Source organism: Lycorma delicatula, chromosome 1 (genome assembly GCF_047948215.1).
Source record: "Lycorma delicatula isolate Av1 chromosome 1, ASM4794821v1, whole genome shotgun sequence".
In the NCBI taxonomy this organism is placed as follows: Eukaryota; Metazoa; Arthropoda; class Insecta; order Hemiptera; family Fulgoridae; genus Lycorma; species Lycorma delicatula.
In genome coordinates, this window is record NC_134455.1 from 321,412,594 (window position 1) to 321,429,050 (window position 16,457).

General features: G+C 24.8%; 1 protein-coding gene across 6 annotated transcripts in view; it reads right to left on the reverse strand.

The window, feature by feature from the left end:
- LOC142318363 (uncharacterized) overlaps positions 1-7,549 on the reverse strand; it is a 28,968-nt gene extending 21,419 nt beyond the window's left edge. For 5 of the 6 annotated variants that reach the window (XM_075354949.1, XM_075354948.1, XM_075354947.1 and 2 more), the window contains exon 1: positions 7,362-7,549. In XM_075354949.1, the coding sequence (XP_075211064.1) occupies positions 7,362-7,424 (63 nt within the window). In that variant the 5' untranslated portion in view covers positions 7,425-7,549. The remainder of the gene's footprint in view (positions 1-7,361) is intronic. The other variant, XM_075354945.1, reaches the window with a different exon arrangement.
- Positions 7,550-16,457: the final 8,908 nt, after the last annotated feature.

A 16,457-nucleotide genomic window follows, 5' to 3' on the forward strand; every position in this document is an offset into this window, starting at 1 on the left:
ATTACATAAATTATTTGATTTTTACATTAAAATTATTTATAAAAATAAATATGTTAATTACATTATTAATGAAATCAGTTGGGTAAGATTTTTGTAATGTTATTTTTTGCTTCTCTTATGGAACCCTGAAACATTGTGTACAATCTGTCAAATATATTTAACAAGTATTTTTTTTAAAGTGAGTTCTAAATTATAAGAGTTTTTGACCTAGTGTCTTACTGTTTTATATGTAACAATCCTTTTTTTGAAAAACAGTTATATTTTTATTACAGTAACTTTTGTGTTTTTGAGCAGAAGTAATGACACAATTATGAGAATTGTACACTACAGTTTATAATATCATTGTAATCTTTCAATAACTGTTGGTACTTTTAACACATGTAAGCACATGCTCACAAATATAAAATGAACGCAATTTCAGTCACCATACTTTCAAGTGTATTAATATTAAACGACAACCTTGATATTCTACAAAGAGATAAATAATTATAAATTGCCCAAAACACTAAAACATGTGATGTTATTTGTATGTTAGTGGATAATGTTCATCTAATCATATCTATAGGATATCCTAACTGTGTGTCATCCTAACAAAACAAAACAAAACCAACAGCAATATTTAGTTTGTATTTTAATAGAAGGAGTACTCGGCTTGAATGCTGGAACACTTGAATTTAAAATCAGAGAATTTGGGTACCACTAAAACAACCTGGTGGATATTACTTTAAAAGAATGATGATTGCTAAAATTTATTTAAATGTTAAACAATACAAATTAATAATTTATATCCATGGATACTATACTAATTTAAAATTTATTTCCATGGATACTATATATTTATATTTAACTAGTTACAAATAAAATGATTTTCATAACGTCAGATGAGATTCTCTGTCATGCTTATTTGTATAAATATTAATTGCAAATATTTTTTCCCGAATAATAAATGTTTTTATAAACGTATTCATATAACACTCTGCAAAATTAAAAGGAAAAATACCCACAATTATTAAAAACCTTAATTTTTAAGAGTGTAAATATAAATAATTATACCACTAACGTATAAAATATTACAAAAGAAAATTATTACAAACAATAATTGTTTTAATGATATAACATTTAATAATTATTATTTTTATATCATTAAAACAATACAAAAAAATTATACATTAAAAAAAACTAGGTTTTTTTATTATTCTTGTTAAAATTGATTAATACAATAGCTTAAATAAATATCAAATAATTTAACTTTTATCATTTCTATATATATAGCATGAATTTTACAGCGATTTTCATACTTAAAAAGAGGTAATGCTATCATACTAGAAGCAAACATAAAACTAATAGACCAGTACCAATCTGTTTCTTTATGTTACAACACAATAAAAATTTGATTCCACTATCAGATCATGAACTCTATTGACAAACATTGCTTTGACCGGGAGGATTGCCACAACTGTTCTTCTAGGGTAATCACAAGATTAATCATAGTTGACCCTCGAGTGGTCATATGTGCTAATACATTTTCAGAGTAAGCTGCATAATAAGGCAGAAACCATTTACTAAACTGATTAGGAAAAACAAATCATAAAATTCAAAGGAACCCTTTTCCATAAAAAATATATGAATTCTTTATTAACTGCATGGAAATTATAAATCATAGTGTTAATTGATATCTTGAAAAACTTGAACAGTTTATTTTATAGACACTTAAAATTTCAATAACTATATTCTGGAATGTTTTTTTCTCACTTTTACCTGTTCTGCCTTCAGCAATCCATTGAAGTATTGCTTATGTCGATGAAAGAGGATGATATTAACTGCACTTAATTGAAACCCAACCTTAAAACTTCTCTTATTTTTGAAAAACAGTTATATTTTTATTACAGTACCTTTTGTGTTTTTGAGCCGAAGTAATGACACAATTATGAGAATTGTACACTACAGTTTATAATATCATTGTAATCTTTCAATAACTGTTGGTACTTTTAACACATGTGCGCACATGCTCACAAATATAAAATGAACGCAATTTCAGTCACCATACTTTCAAGTGTATTAATATTAAACGACAACCTTGATATTCTACAAAGAAATAAATAATTATAAATCGCCCAAAACACTAAAACATGTGAGGTTATTTGTATGTTAGTGGATAATGTTCATCTAATCATATCTATAGGATATCCTAACTGTGTGTCATCCTAACAAAACAAAACAAAACCAACAGCTATATTTAGTTTGTATTTTAATAGAAGGAGTACTCGGCTTGAATGCTGGAACACTTGAATTTAAAATCAGAGAATTTGGGTACCACTAAAACAACCTGGTGGATATTACTTTAAAAGAATGATGATTGCTAAAATTTATTTAAATGTTAAACAATACAAATTAATAATTTATATCCATGGATACTATACTAATTTAAAATTTATTTCCATGGATACTATATATTTATATTTAACTAGTTACAAATAAAATGATTTTCATAACGTCAGATGAGATTCTCTGTCATGCTTATTTGTATAAATATTAATTGCAAATATTTTTTCCCGAATAATAAATGTTTTTATAAACGTATTCATATAACACTCTGCAAAATTAAAAGGAAAAATACCCACAATTATTAAAAACCTTAATTTTTAAGAGTGTAAATATAAATAATTATACCACTAACGTTTAAAATATTACAAAAGAAAATTATTACAAACAATAATTGTTTTAATGATATAACATATAATAATTATTATTTTTATATCATTAAAACAATACAAAAAAATTATACATTAAAAAAAACTAGGTTTTTTTATTATTCTTGTTAAAATTGATTAATACAATAGCTTAAATAAATATCAAATAATTTAACTTTTATCATTTCTTTATATATAGCATGAATTTTACAGCGATTTTCATACCCAAAAAGAGGTAATGCTATCATACTAGAAGCAAACATAAAACTAATAGACCAGTACCAATCTGTTTCTTTATGTTACAACACAATAAAAATTTGATTCCACTATCAGATCATGAACTCTATTGACAAACATTGCTTTGACCGGGAGGATTGCCACAACTGTTCTTCTAGGGTAATCACAAGATTAATCATAGTTGACCCTCGAGTGGTCATATGTGCTAATACATTTTCAGAGTAAGCTGCATAATAAGGCAGAAACCATTTACTAAACTGATTAGGAAAAACAAATCATAAAATTCAAAGGAACCCTTTTCCATAAAAAATATATGAATTCTTTATTAACTGCATGGAAATTATAAATCATAGTGTTAATTGATATCTTGAAAAACTTGAACAGTTTATTTTATAGACACTTAAAATTTCAATAACTATATTCTGGAATGTTTTTTTCTCACTTTTACCTGTTCTGCCTTCAGCAATCCATTGAAGTATTGCTTATGTCGATGAAAGAGGATGATATTAACTGCACTTAATTGAAACCCAACCTTAAAACTTCTCTTATTAGTGGATGAACCCTGTAACTGTCGACTTGTAAATCAGCTGATTTGGAAAGAAACTTTTACCACTATACCAACCAGGTGGATATTCTAGAATGTTAAAAAATGATAATTGTTCAAATTTATTTAAAATTACAAACAACAATACAAATTTATATTAGAAATAAAAATTTATTTTTATGGAAACTATATATTTATATTCCTTTAGTTTTATTTAATATGTGTTAAATAAGATTAGATGTTTTCTTTTTTAATGCTAATTTTTATAAATCTTATTAAATAGTAATTCACTTTCCAAAATCCAGGTAATTTAGACATAATTTTTTAATTATCTTTAAAACAATATAAAATAGTAATTATCACACTCTATTTTCGGCAAACCCTCTAAAATTTGATGACAGATTAGATGTTTCTAAAATCTCTAGAAATAAACAAAAATATTAACAACTGATTTCCTGACAGATTAATTAAAGTAGTTTATACCTATATTTTTTTCAATAATTATAATATAATAAAAAAAAATATTACATAAATTATTTGATTTTTACATTAAAATTATTTATAAAAATAAATATGTTAATTACATTATTAATGAAATCAGTTGGGTAAGATTTTTGTAATGTTATTTTTTGCTTCTCTTATGGAACCCTGAAACATTGTGTACAATCTGTCAAATATATTTAACAAGTATTTTTTTTAAAGTGAGTTCTAAATTATAAGAGTTTTTGACCTAGTGTCTTACTGTTTTATATGTAACAATCCTTTTTTTGAAAAACAGTTATATTTTTATTACAGTAACTTTTGTGTTTTTGAGCAGAAGTAATGACACAATTATGAGAATTGTACACTACAGTTTATAATATCATTGTAATCTTTCAATAACTGTTGGTACTTTTAACACATGTAAGCACATGCTCACAAATATAAAATGAACGCAATTTCAGTCACCATACTTTCAAGTGTATTAATATTAAACGACAACCTTGATATTCTACAAAGAGATAAATAATTATAAATTGCCCAAAACACTAAAACATGTGATGTTATTTGTATGTTAGTGGATAATGTTCATCTAATCATATCTATAGGATATCCTAACTGTGTGTCATCCTAACAAAACAAAACAAAACCAACAGCAATATTTAGTTTGTATTTTAATAGAAGGAGTACTCGGCTTGAATGCTGGAACACTTGAATTTAAAATCAGAGAATTTGGGTACCACTAAAACAACCAGGTGGATATTACTTTAAAAGAATGATGATTGCTAAAATTTATTTAAATGTTAAACAATACAAATTTTAATTTATATCCATGGATACTATACTAATTTAAAATTTATTTCCATGGATACTATATATTTATATTTAACTAGTTACAAATAAAATGATTTTCATAACGTCAGATGAGATTCTCTGTCATGCTTATTTGTATAAATATTAATTGCAAATATTTTTTCCCGAATAATAAATGTTTTTATAAACGTATTCATATAACACTCTGCAAAATTAAAAGGAAAAATACCCACAATTATTAAAAACCTTAATTTTTAAGAGTGTAAATATAAATAATTATACCACTAACGTATAAAATATTACAAAAGAAAATTATTACAAACAATAATTGTTTTAATGATATAACATTTAATAATTATTATTTTTATATCATTAAAACAATACAAAAAAATTATACATTAAAAAAAACTAGGTTTTTTTATTATTCTTGTTAAAATTGATTAATACAATAGCTTAAATAAATATCAAATAATTTAACTTTTATCATTTCTATATATATAGCATGAATTTTACAGCGATTTTCATACTTAAAAAGAGGTAATGCTATCATACTAGAAGCAAACATAAAACTAATAGACCAGTACCAATCTGTTTCTTTATGTTACAACACAATAAAAATTTGATTCCACTATCAGATCATGAACTCTATTGACAAACATTGCTTTGACCGGGAGGATTGCCACAACTGTTCTTCTAGGGTAATCACAAGATTAATCATAGTTGACCCTCGAGTGGTCATATGTGCTAATACATTTTCAGAGTAAGCTGCATAATAAGGCAGAAACCATTTACTAAACTGATTAGGAAAAACAAATCATAAAATTCAAAGGAACCCTTTTCCATAAAAAATATATGTATTCTTTATTAACTGCATGGAAATTATAAATCATAGTGTTAATTGATATCTTGAAAAACTTGAACAGTTTATTTTATAGACACTTAAAATTTCAATAACTATATTCTGGAATGTTTTTTTCTCACTTTTACCTGTTCTGCCTTCAGCAATCCATTGAAGTATTGCTTATGTCGATGAAAGAGGATGATATTAACTGCACTTAATTGAAACCCAACCTTAAAACTTCTCTTATTTTTGAAAAACAGTTATATTTTTATTACAGTACCTTTTGTGTTTTTGAGCCGAAGTAATGACACAATTATGAGAATTGTACACTACAGTTTATAATATCATTGTAATCTTTCAATAACTGTTGGTACTTTTAACACATGTGCGCACATGCTCACAAATATAAAATGAACGCAATTTCAGTCACCATACTTTCAAGTGTATTAATATTAAACGACAACCTTGATATTCTACAAAGAAATAAATAATTATAAATCGCCCAAAACACTAAAACATGTGATGTTACTTGTATGTTAGTGGATAATGTTCATCTAATCATATCTATAGGATATCCTAACTGTGTGTCATCCTAACAAAACAAAACAAAACCAACAGCTATATTTAGTTTGTATTTTAATAGAAGGAGTACTCGGCTTGAATGCTGGAACACTTGAATTTAAAATCAGAGAATTTGGGTACCACTAAAACAACCTGGTGGATATTACTTTAAAAGAATGATGATTGCTAAAATTTATTTAAATGTTAAACAATACAAATTAATAATTTATATCCATGGATACTATACTAATTTAAAATTTATTTCCATGGATACTATATATTTATATTTAACTAGTAACAAATAAAATGATTTTCATAACGTCAGATGAGATTCTCTGTCATGCTTATTTGTATAAATATTATTTGCAAATATTTTTTCCCGAATAATAAATGTTTTTATAAACGTATTCATATAACACTCTGCAAAATTAAAAGGAAAAATACCCACAATTATTAAAAACCTTAATTTTTAAGAGTGTAAATATAAATAATTATACCACTAACGTTTAAAATATTACAAAAGATAATTATTACAAACAATAATTGTTTTAATGATATAACATTTAATAATTATTATTTTTATATCATTAAAACAATACAAAAAAATTATACATTTGAAAAAACTAGGTTTTTTTATTATTCTTGTTAAAATTGATTAATACAATAGTTGAAATAAATATCAAATAATTTAACTTTTATCATTTCTTTATATATAGCATGAATTTTACAGCGATTTTCATACCCAAAAAAAGGTAATGCTATCATACTAGAAACAAACATAAAACTTATAGACCAGTACCAATCTGTTTCTTTATATTACAACACAATAAAAATTTGATTCCACTATCAGATCATGAACTCTATTGACAAACATTGCTTTGACCGGGAGGATTGCCACAACTGTTCTTCTAGGGTAATCACAAGATTAATCATAGTTGACCCTCGAGTGGTCATATGTGCTAATACATTTTCAGAGTAAGCTGCATAATAAGGCAGAAACCATTTACTAAACTGATTAGGAAAAACAAATCATAAAATTCAAAGGAACCCTTTTCCATAAAAAATATATGAATTCTATATTAACTGCATGGAAATTATAAATCATAGTGTTAATTGATATCTTGAAAAACTTGAACAGTTTATTTTATAGACACTTAAAATTTCAATAACTATATTCTGGAATGTTTTTTCTCACTTTAACCTGTTCTGCCTTCAGCAATCCATTGAAGTATTGCTTATGTCGATGAAAGAGGATCATATTAACTGCGCTTAATTGAAACCCAACCTTAAAACTTCTCTTATTAGTGGATGAACCCTGTAACTGTCGACTTGTAAATCCGCTGATTTGGAAAGACACTTTCACCACTATACCAACCAGGTGCATATTCTAGAATGTTAAAAAATGATAATTGTTCAAATTTATTTAAAATTACAAACAACAATACAAATTTATATTAGAAATAAAAATTTATTTCTATGGAAACTATATATTTATATTCCTTTAGTTTTATTTAATATGTGTTAAATAAGATTAGATGTTATCTTTTTTAATGCTAATTTTTATAAATCTTATTAAATAGTAATTCACTTTCCAAAATCCAGGTAATTTAGACATAATTTTTTAAATATCTTTAAAACAATAAAAAATAGTAATTATCACACTATTTTCGGCAAACCCTCTAAAATTAGATGACAGATTAGATGTTTCTAAAATCTCTTGAAATAAACAAAAATATTAACAACTGATTTCTTGACAGATTAATTAAAGTAGTTTATACCTATAATTTTTTCAATAATTATAATATAATAAAAAAAAATATTACATAAATTATTTGATTTTTACATTAAAATTATTTATAAAAATAAATATGTTAATTACATTATTAATGAAATCAGTTGGGTAAGATTTTTGTAATGTTATTTTTTGCTTCTCTTATGGAACCCTGAAACATTGTGTACAATCTGTCAAATATATTTAACAAGTATTTTTTTTAAAGTGAGTTCTAAATTATAAGAGTTTTTGACCTAGTGTCTTACTGTTTTATATGTAACAATCCTTTTTTTGAAAAACAGTTATATTTTTATTACAGTAACTTTTGTGTTTTTGAGCAGAAGTAATGACACAATTATGAGAATTGTACACTACAGTTTATAATATCATTGTAATCTTTCAATAACTGTTGGTACTTTTAACACATGTAAGCACATGCTCACAAATATAAAATGAACGCAATTTCAGTCACCATACTTTCAAGTGTATTAATATTAAACGACAACCTTGATATTCTACAAAGAGATAAATAATTATAAATTGCCCAAAACACTAAAACATGTGATGTTATTTGTATGTTAGTGGATAATGTTCATCTAATCATATCTATAGGATATCCTAACTGTGTGTCATCCTAACAAAACAAAACAAAACCAACAGCAATATTTAGTTTGTATTTTAATAGAAGGAGTACTCGGCTTGAATGCTGGAACACTTGAATTTAAAATCAGAGAATTTGGGTACCACTAAAACAACCTGGTGGATATTACTTTAAAAGAATGATGATTGCTAAAATTTATTTAAATGTTAAACAATACAAATTAATAATTTATATCCATGGATACTATACTAATTTAAAATTTATTTCCATGGATACTATATATTTATATTTAACTAGTTACAAATAAAATGATTTTCATAACGTCAGATGAGATTCTCTGTCATGCTTATTTGTATAAATATTAATTGCAAATATTTTTTCCCGAATAATAAATGTTTTTATAAACGTATTCATATAACACTCTGCAAAATTAAAAGGAAAAATACCCACAATTATTAAAAACCTTAATTTTTAAGAGTGTAAATATAAATAATTATACCACTAACGTATAAAATATTACAAAAGAAAATTATTACAAACAATAATTGTTTTAATGATATAACATTTAATAATTATTATTTTTATATCATTAAAACAATACAAAAAAATTATACATTAAAAAAAACTAGGTTTTTTTATTATTCTTGTTAAAATTGATTAATACAATAGCTTAAATAAATATCAAATAATTTAACTTTTATCATTTCTATATATATAGCATGAATTTTACAGCGATTTTCATACTTAAAAAGAGGTAATGCTATCATACTAGAAGCAAACATAAAACTAATAGACCAGTACCAATCTGTTTCTTTATGTTACAACACAATAAAAATTTGATTCCACTATCAGATCATGAACTCTATTGACAAACATTGCTTTGACCGGGAGGATTGCCACAACTGTTCTTCTAGGGTAATCACAAGATTAATCATAGTTGACCCTCGAGTGGTCATATGTGCTAATACATTTTCAGAGTAAGCTGCATAATAAGGCAGAAACCATTTACTAAACTGATTAGGAAAAACAAATCATAAAATTCAAAGGAACCCTTTTCCATAAAAAATATATGAATTCTTTATTAACTGCATGGAAATTATAAATCATAGTGTTAATTGATATCTTGAAAAACTTGAACAGTTTATTTTATAGACACTTAAAATTTCAATAACTATATTCTGGAATGTTTTTTTCTCACTTTTACCTGTTCTGCCTTCAGCAATCCATTGAAGTATTGCTTATGTCGATGAAAGAGGATGATATTAACTGCACTTAATTGAAACCCAACCTTAAAACTTCTCTTATTTTTGAAAAACAGTTATATTTTTATTACAGTACCTTTTGTGTTTTTGAGCCGAAGTAATGACACAATTATGAGAATTGTACACTACAGTTTATAATATCATTGTAATCTTTCAATAACTGTTGGTACTTTTAACACATGTGCGCACATGCTCACAAATATAAAATGAACGCAATTTCAGTCACCATACTTTCAAGTGTATTAATATTAAACGACAACCTTGATATTCTACAAAGAAATAAATAATTATAAATCGCCCAAAACACTAAAACATGTGAGGTTATTTGTATGTTAGTGGATAATGTTCATCTAATCATATCTATAGGATATCCTAACTGTGTGTCATCCTAACAAAACAAAACAAAACCAACAGCTATATTTAGTTTGTATTTTAATAGAAGGAGTACTCGGCTTGAATGCTGGAACACTTGAATTTAAAATCAGAGAATTTGGGTACCACTAAAACAACCTGGTGGATATTACTTTAAAAGAATGATGATTGCTAAAATTTATTTAAATGTTAAACAATACAAATTAATAATTTATATCCATGGATACTATACTAATTTAAAATTTATTTCCATGGATACTATATATTTATATTTAACTAGTTACAAATAAAATGATTTTCATAACGTCAGATGAGATTCTCTGTCATGCTTATTTGTATAAATATTAATTGCAAATATTTTTTCCCGAATAATAAATGTTTTTATAAACGTATTCATATAACACTCTGCAAAATTAAAAGGAAAAATACCCACAATTATTAAAAACCTTAATTTTTAAGAGTGTAAATATAAATAATTATACCACTAACGTTTAAAATATTACAAAAGAAAATTATTACAAACAATAATTGTTTTAATGATATAACATTTAATAATTATTATTTTTATATCATTAAAACAATACAAAAAAATTATACATTTGAAAAAAACTAGGTTTTTTTATTATTCTTGTTAAAATTGATTAATACAATAGTTGAAATAAATATCAAATAATTTAACTTTTATAATTTCTTTATATATAGCATGAATTTTACAGCGATTTTCATACCCAAAAAAAGGTAATGCTATCATACTAGAAGCAAACATAAAACTTATAGACCAGTACCAATCTGTTTCTTTATATTACAACACAATAAAAATTTGATTCCACTATCAGATCATGAACTCTATTGACAAACATTGCTTTGACCGGGAGGATTGCCACAACTGTTCTTCTAGGGTAATCACAAGATTAATCATAGTTGACCCTCGAGTGGTCATATGTGCTAATACATTTTCAGAGTAAGCTGCATAATAAGGCAGAAACCATTTACTAAACTGATTAGGAAAAACAAATCATAAAATTCAAAGGAACCCTTTTCCATAAAAAATATATGAATTCTATATTAACTGCATGGAAATTATAAATCATAGTGTTAATTGATATCTTGAAAAACTTGAACAGTTTATTTTATAGACACTTAAAATTTCAATAACTATATTCTGGAATGTTTTTTTCTCACTTTTACCTGTTCTGCCTTCAGCAATCCATTGAAGTATTGCTTATGTCGATGAAAGAGGATGATATTAACTGCACTTAATTGAAACCCAACCTTAAAACTTCTCTTATTAGTGGATGAACCCTGTAACTGTCGACTTGTAAATCAGCTGATTTGGAGAGAAACTTTTACCACTATACCAACCAGGTGGATATTCTAGAATGTTAAAAAATGATAATTGTTCAAATTTATTTAAAATTACAAACAACAATACAAATTTATATTAGAAATAAAAATTTATTTCTATGGAAACTATATATTTATATTCCTTTAGTTTTATTTAATATGTGTTAAATAAGATTAGATGTTATCTTTTTTAATGCTAATTTTTATAAATCTTATTAAATAGTAATTCACTTTCCAAAATCCAGGTAACTTAGACATAATTTTTTAAATATCTTTAAAACAATAAAAAATAGTAATTATCACACTATTTTCGGCAAACCCTCTAAAATTAGATGACAGATTAGATGTTTCTAAAATCTCTTGAAATAAACAAAAATATTAACAACAGATTTCTTGACAGATTAATTAAAGTAGTTTATACCTATAATTTTTTCAATAATTATAATATAATAAAAAAAAATATTACATAAATTATTTGATTTTTAAATTAAAATTATTTATAAAAATAAATATGTTAATTACATTATTAATGAAATCAGTTGGGTAAGATTTTTGTAATGTTATTTTTTGCTTCTCTTATGGAACCCTGAAACATTGTGTACAATCTGTCAAATATATTTAACAAGTATTTTTTTTAAAGTGAGTTCTAAATTATAAGAGTTTTTGACCTAGTGTCTTACTGTTTTATATGTAACAATCCTTTTTTTGAAAAACAGTTATATTTTTATTACAGTAACTTTTGTGTTTTTGAGCAGAAGTAATGACACAATTATGAGAATTGTACACTACAGTTTATAATATCATTGTAATCTTTCAATAACTGTTGGTACTTTTAACACATGTAAGCACATGCTCACAAATATAAAATGAACGCAATTTCAGTCACCATACTTTCAAGTGTATTAATATTAAACGACAACCTTGATATTCTACAAAGAGATAAATAATTATAAATTGCCCAAAACACTAAAACATGTGATGTTATTTGTATGTTAGTGGATAATGTTCATCTAATCATATCTATAGGATATCCTAACTGTGTGTCATCCTAACAAAACAAAACAAAACCAACAGCAATATTTAGTTTGTATTTTAATAGAAGGAGTACTCGGCTTGAATGCTGGAACACTTGAATTTAAAATCAGAGAATTTGGGTACCACTAAAACAACCTGGTGGATATTACTTTAAAAGAATGATGATTGCTAAAATTTATTTAAATGTTAAACAATACAAATTAATAATTTATATCCATGGATACTATACTAATTTAAAATTTATTTCCATGGATACTATATATTTATATTTAACTAGTTACAAATAAAATGATTTTCATAACGTCAGATGAGATTCTCTGTCATGCTTATTTGTATAAATATTAATTGCAAATATTTTTTCCCGAATAATAAATGTTTTTATAAACGTATTCATATAACACTCTGCAAAATTAAAAGGAAAAATACCCACAATTATTAAAAACCTTAATTTTTAAGAGTGTAAATATAAATAATTATACCACTAACGTATAAAATATTACAAAAGAAAATTATTACAAACAATAATTGTTTTAATGATATAACATTTAATAATTATTATTTTTATATCATTAAAACAATACAAAAAAATTATACATTAAAAAAAACTAGGTTTTTTTATTATTCTTGTTAAAATTGATTAATACAATAGCTTAAATAAATATCAAATAATTTAACTTTTATCATTTCTATATATATAGCATGAATTTTACAGCGATTTTCATACTTAAAAAGAGGTAATGCTATCATACTAGAAGCAAACATAAAACTAATAGACCAGTACCAATCTGTTTCTTTATGTTACAACACAATAAAAATTTGATTCCACTATCAGATCATGAACTCTATTGACAAACATTGCTTTGACCGGGAGGATTGCCACAACTGTTCTTCTAGGGTAATCACAAGATTAATCATAGTTGACCCTCGAGTGGTCATATGTGCTAATACATTTTCAGAGTAAGCTGCATAATAAGGCAGAAACCATTTACTAAACTGATTAGGAAAAACAAATCATAAAATTCAAAGGAACCCTTTTCCATAAAAAATATATGAATTCTTTATTAACTGCATGGAAATTATAAATCATAGTGTTAATTGATATCTTGAAAAACTTGAACAGTTTATTTTATAGACACTTAAAATTTCAATAACTATATTCTGGAATGTTTTTTTCTCACTTTTACCTGTTCTGCCTTCAGCAATCCATTGAAGTATTGCTTATGTCGATGAAAGAGGATGATATTAACTGCACTTAATTGAAACCCAACCTTAAAACTTCTCTTATTTTTGAAAAACAGTTATATTTTTATTACAGTACCTTTTGTGTTTTTGAGCCGAAGTAATGACACAATTATGAGAATTGTACACTACAGTTTATAATATCATTGTAATCTTTCAATAACTGTTGGTACTTTTAACACATGTGCGCACATGCTCACAAATATAAAATGAACGCAATTTCAGTCACCATACTTTCAAGTGTATTAATATTAAACGACAACCTTAATATTCTACAAAGAAATAAATAATTATAAATCGCCCAAAACACTAAAACATGTGAGGTTATTTGTATGTTAGTGGATAATGTTCATCTAATCATATCTATAGGATATCCTAACTGTGTGTCATCCTAACAAAACAAAACAAAACCAACAGCTATATTTAGTTTGTATTTTAATAGAAGGAGTACTCGGCTTGAATGCTGGAACACTTGAATTTAAAATCAGAGAATTTGGGTACCACTAAAACAACCTGGTGGATATTACTTTAAAAGAATGATGATTGCTAAAATTTATTTAAATGTTAAACAATACAAATTAATAATTTATATCCATGGATACTATACTAATTTAAAATGTATTTCCATGGATACTATATATTTATATTTAACTAGTTACAAATAAAATGATTTTCATAACGTCAGATGAGATTCTCTGTCATGCTTATTTGTATAAATATTAATTGCAAATATTTTTTCCCGAATAATAAATGTTTTTATAAACGTATTCATATAACACTCTGCAAAATTAAAAGGAAAAATACCCACAATTATTAAAAACCTTAATTTTTAAGAGTGTAAATATAAATAATTATACCACTAACGTTTAAAATATTACAAAAGAAAATTATTACAAACAATAATTGTTTTAATGATATAACATATAATAATTATTATTTTTATATCATTAAAACAATACAAAAAAATTATACATTAAAAAAAACTAGGTTTTTTTATTATTCTTGTTAAAATTGATTAATACAATAGCTTAAATAAATATCAAATAATTTAACTTTTATCATTTCTTTATATATAGCATGAATTTTACAGCGATTTTCATACCCAAAAAGAGGTAATGCTATCATACTAGAAGCAAACATAAAACTAATAGACCAGTACCAATCTGTTTCTTTATGTTACAACACAATAAAAATTTGATTCCACTATCAGATCATGAACTCTATTGACAAACATTGCTTTGACCGGGAGGATTGCCACAACTGTTCTTCTAGGGTAATCACAAGATTAATCATAGTTGACCCTCGAGTGGTCATATGTGCTAATACATTTTCAGAGTAAGCTGCATAATAAGGCAGAAACCATTTACTAAACTGATTAGGAAAAACAAATCATAAAATTCAAAGGAACCCTTTTCCATAAAAAATATATGAATTCTTTATTAACTGCATGGAAATTATAAATCATAGTGTTAATTGATATCTTGAAAAACTTGAACAGTTTATTTTATAGACACTTAAAATTTCAATAACTATATTCTGGAATGTTTTTTTCTCACTTTTACCTGTTCTGCCTTCAGCAATCCATTGAAGTATTGCTTATGTCGATGAAAGAGGATGATATTAACTGCACTTAATTGAAACCCAACCTTAAAACTTCTCTTATTAGTGGATGAACCCTGTAACTGTCGACTTGTAAATCAGCTGATTTGGAAAGAAACTTTTACCACTATACCAACCAGGTGGATATTCTAGAATGTTAAAAAATGATAATTGTTCAAATTTATTTAAAATTACAAACAACAATACAAATTTATATTAGAAATAAAAATTTATTTTTATGGAAACTATATATTTATATTCCTTTAGTTTTATTTAATATGTGTTAAATAAGATTAGATGTTTTCTTTTTTAATGCTAATTTTTATAAATCTTATTAAATAGTAATTCACTTTCCAAAATCCAGGTAATTTAGACATAATTTTTTAATTATCTTTAAAACAATATAAAATAGTAATTATCACACTCTATTTTCGGCAAACCCTCTAAAATTTGATGACAGATTAGATGTTTCTAAAATCTCTAGAAATAAACAAAAATATTAACAACTGATTTCCTGACAGATTAATTAAAGTAGTTTATACCTATATTTTTTTCAATAATTATAATATAATAAAAAAAAATATTACATAAATTATTTGATTTTTACATTAAAATTATTTATAAAAATAAATATGTTAATTACATTATTAATGAAATCAGTTGGGTAAGATTTTTGTAATGTTATTTTTTGCTTCTCTTATGGAACCCTGAAACATTGTGTACAATCTGTCAAATATATTTAACAAGTATTTTTTTTAAAGTGAGTTCTAAATTATAAGAGTTTTTGACCTAGTGTCTTACTGTTTTATATGTAACAATCCTTTTTTTGAAAAACAGTTATATTTTTATTACAGTAACTTTTGTGTTTTTGAGCAGAAGTAATGACACAATTATGAGAATTGTACACTACAGTTTATAATATCATTGTAATCTTTCAATAACTGTTGGTACTTTTAACACATGTAAGCACATGCTCACAAATATAAAATGAACGCAATTTCAGTCACCATACTTTCAAGTGTATTAATATTAAACGACAACCTTGATATTCTACAAAGAGATAAATAA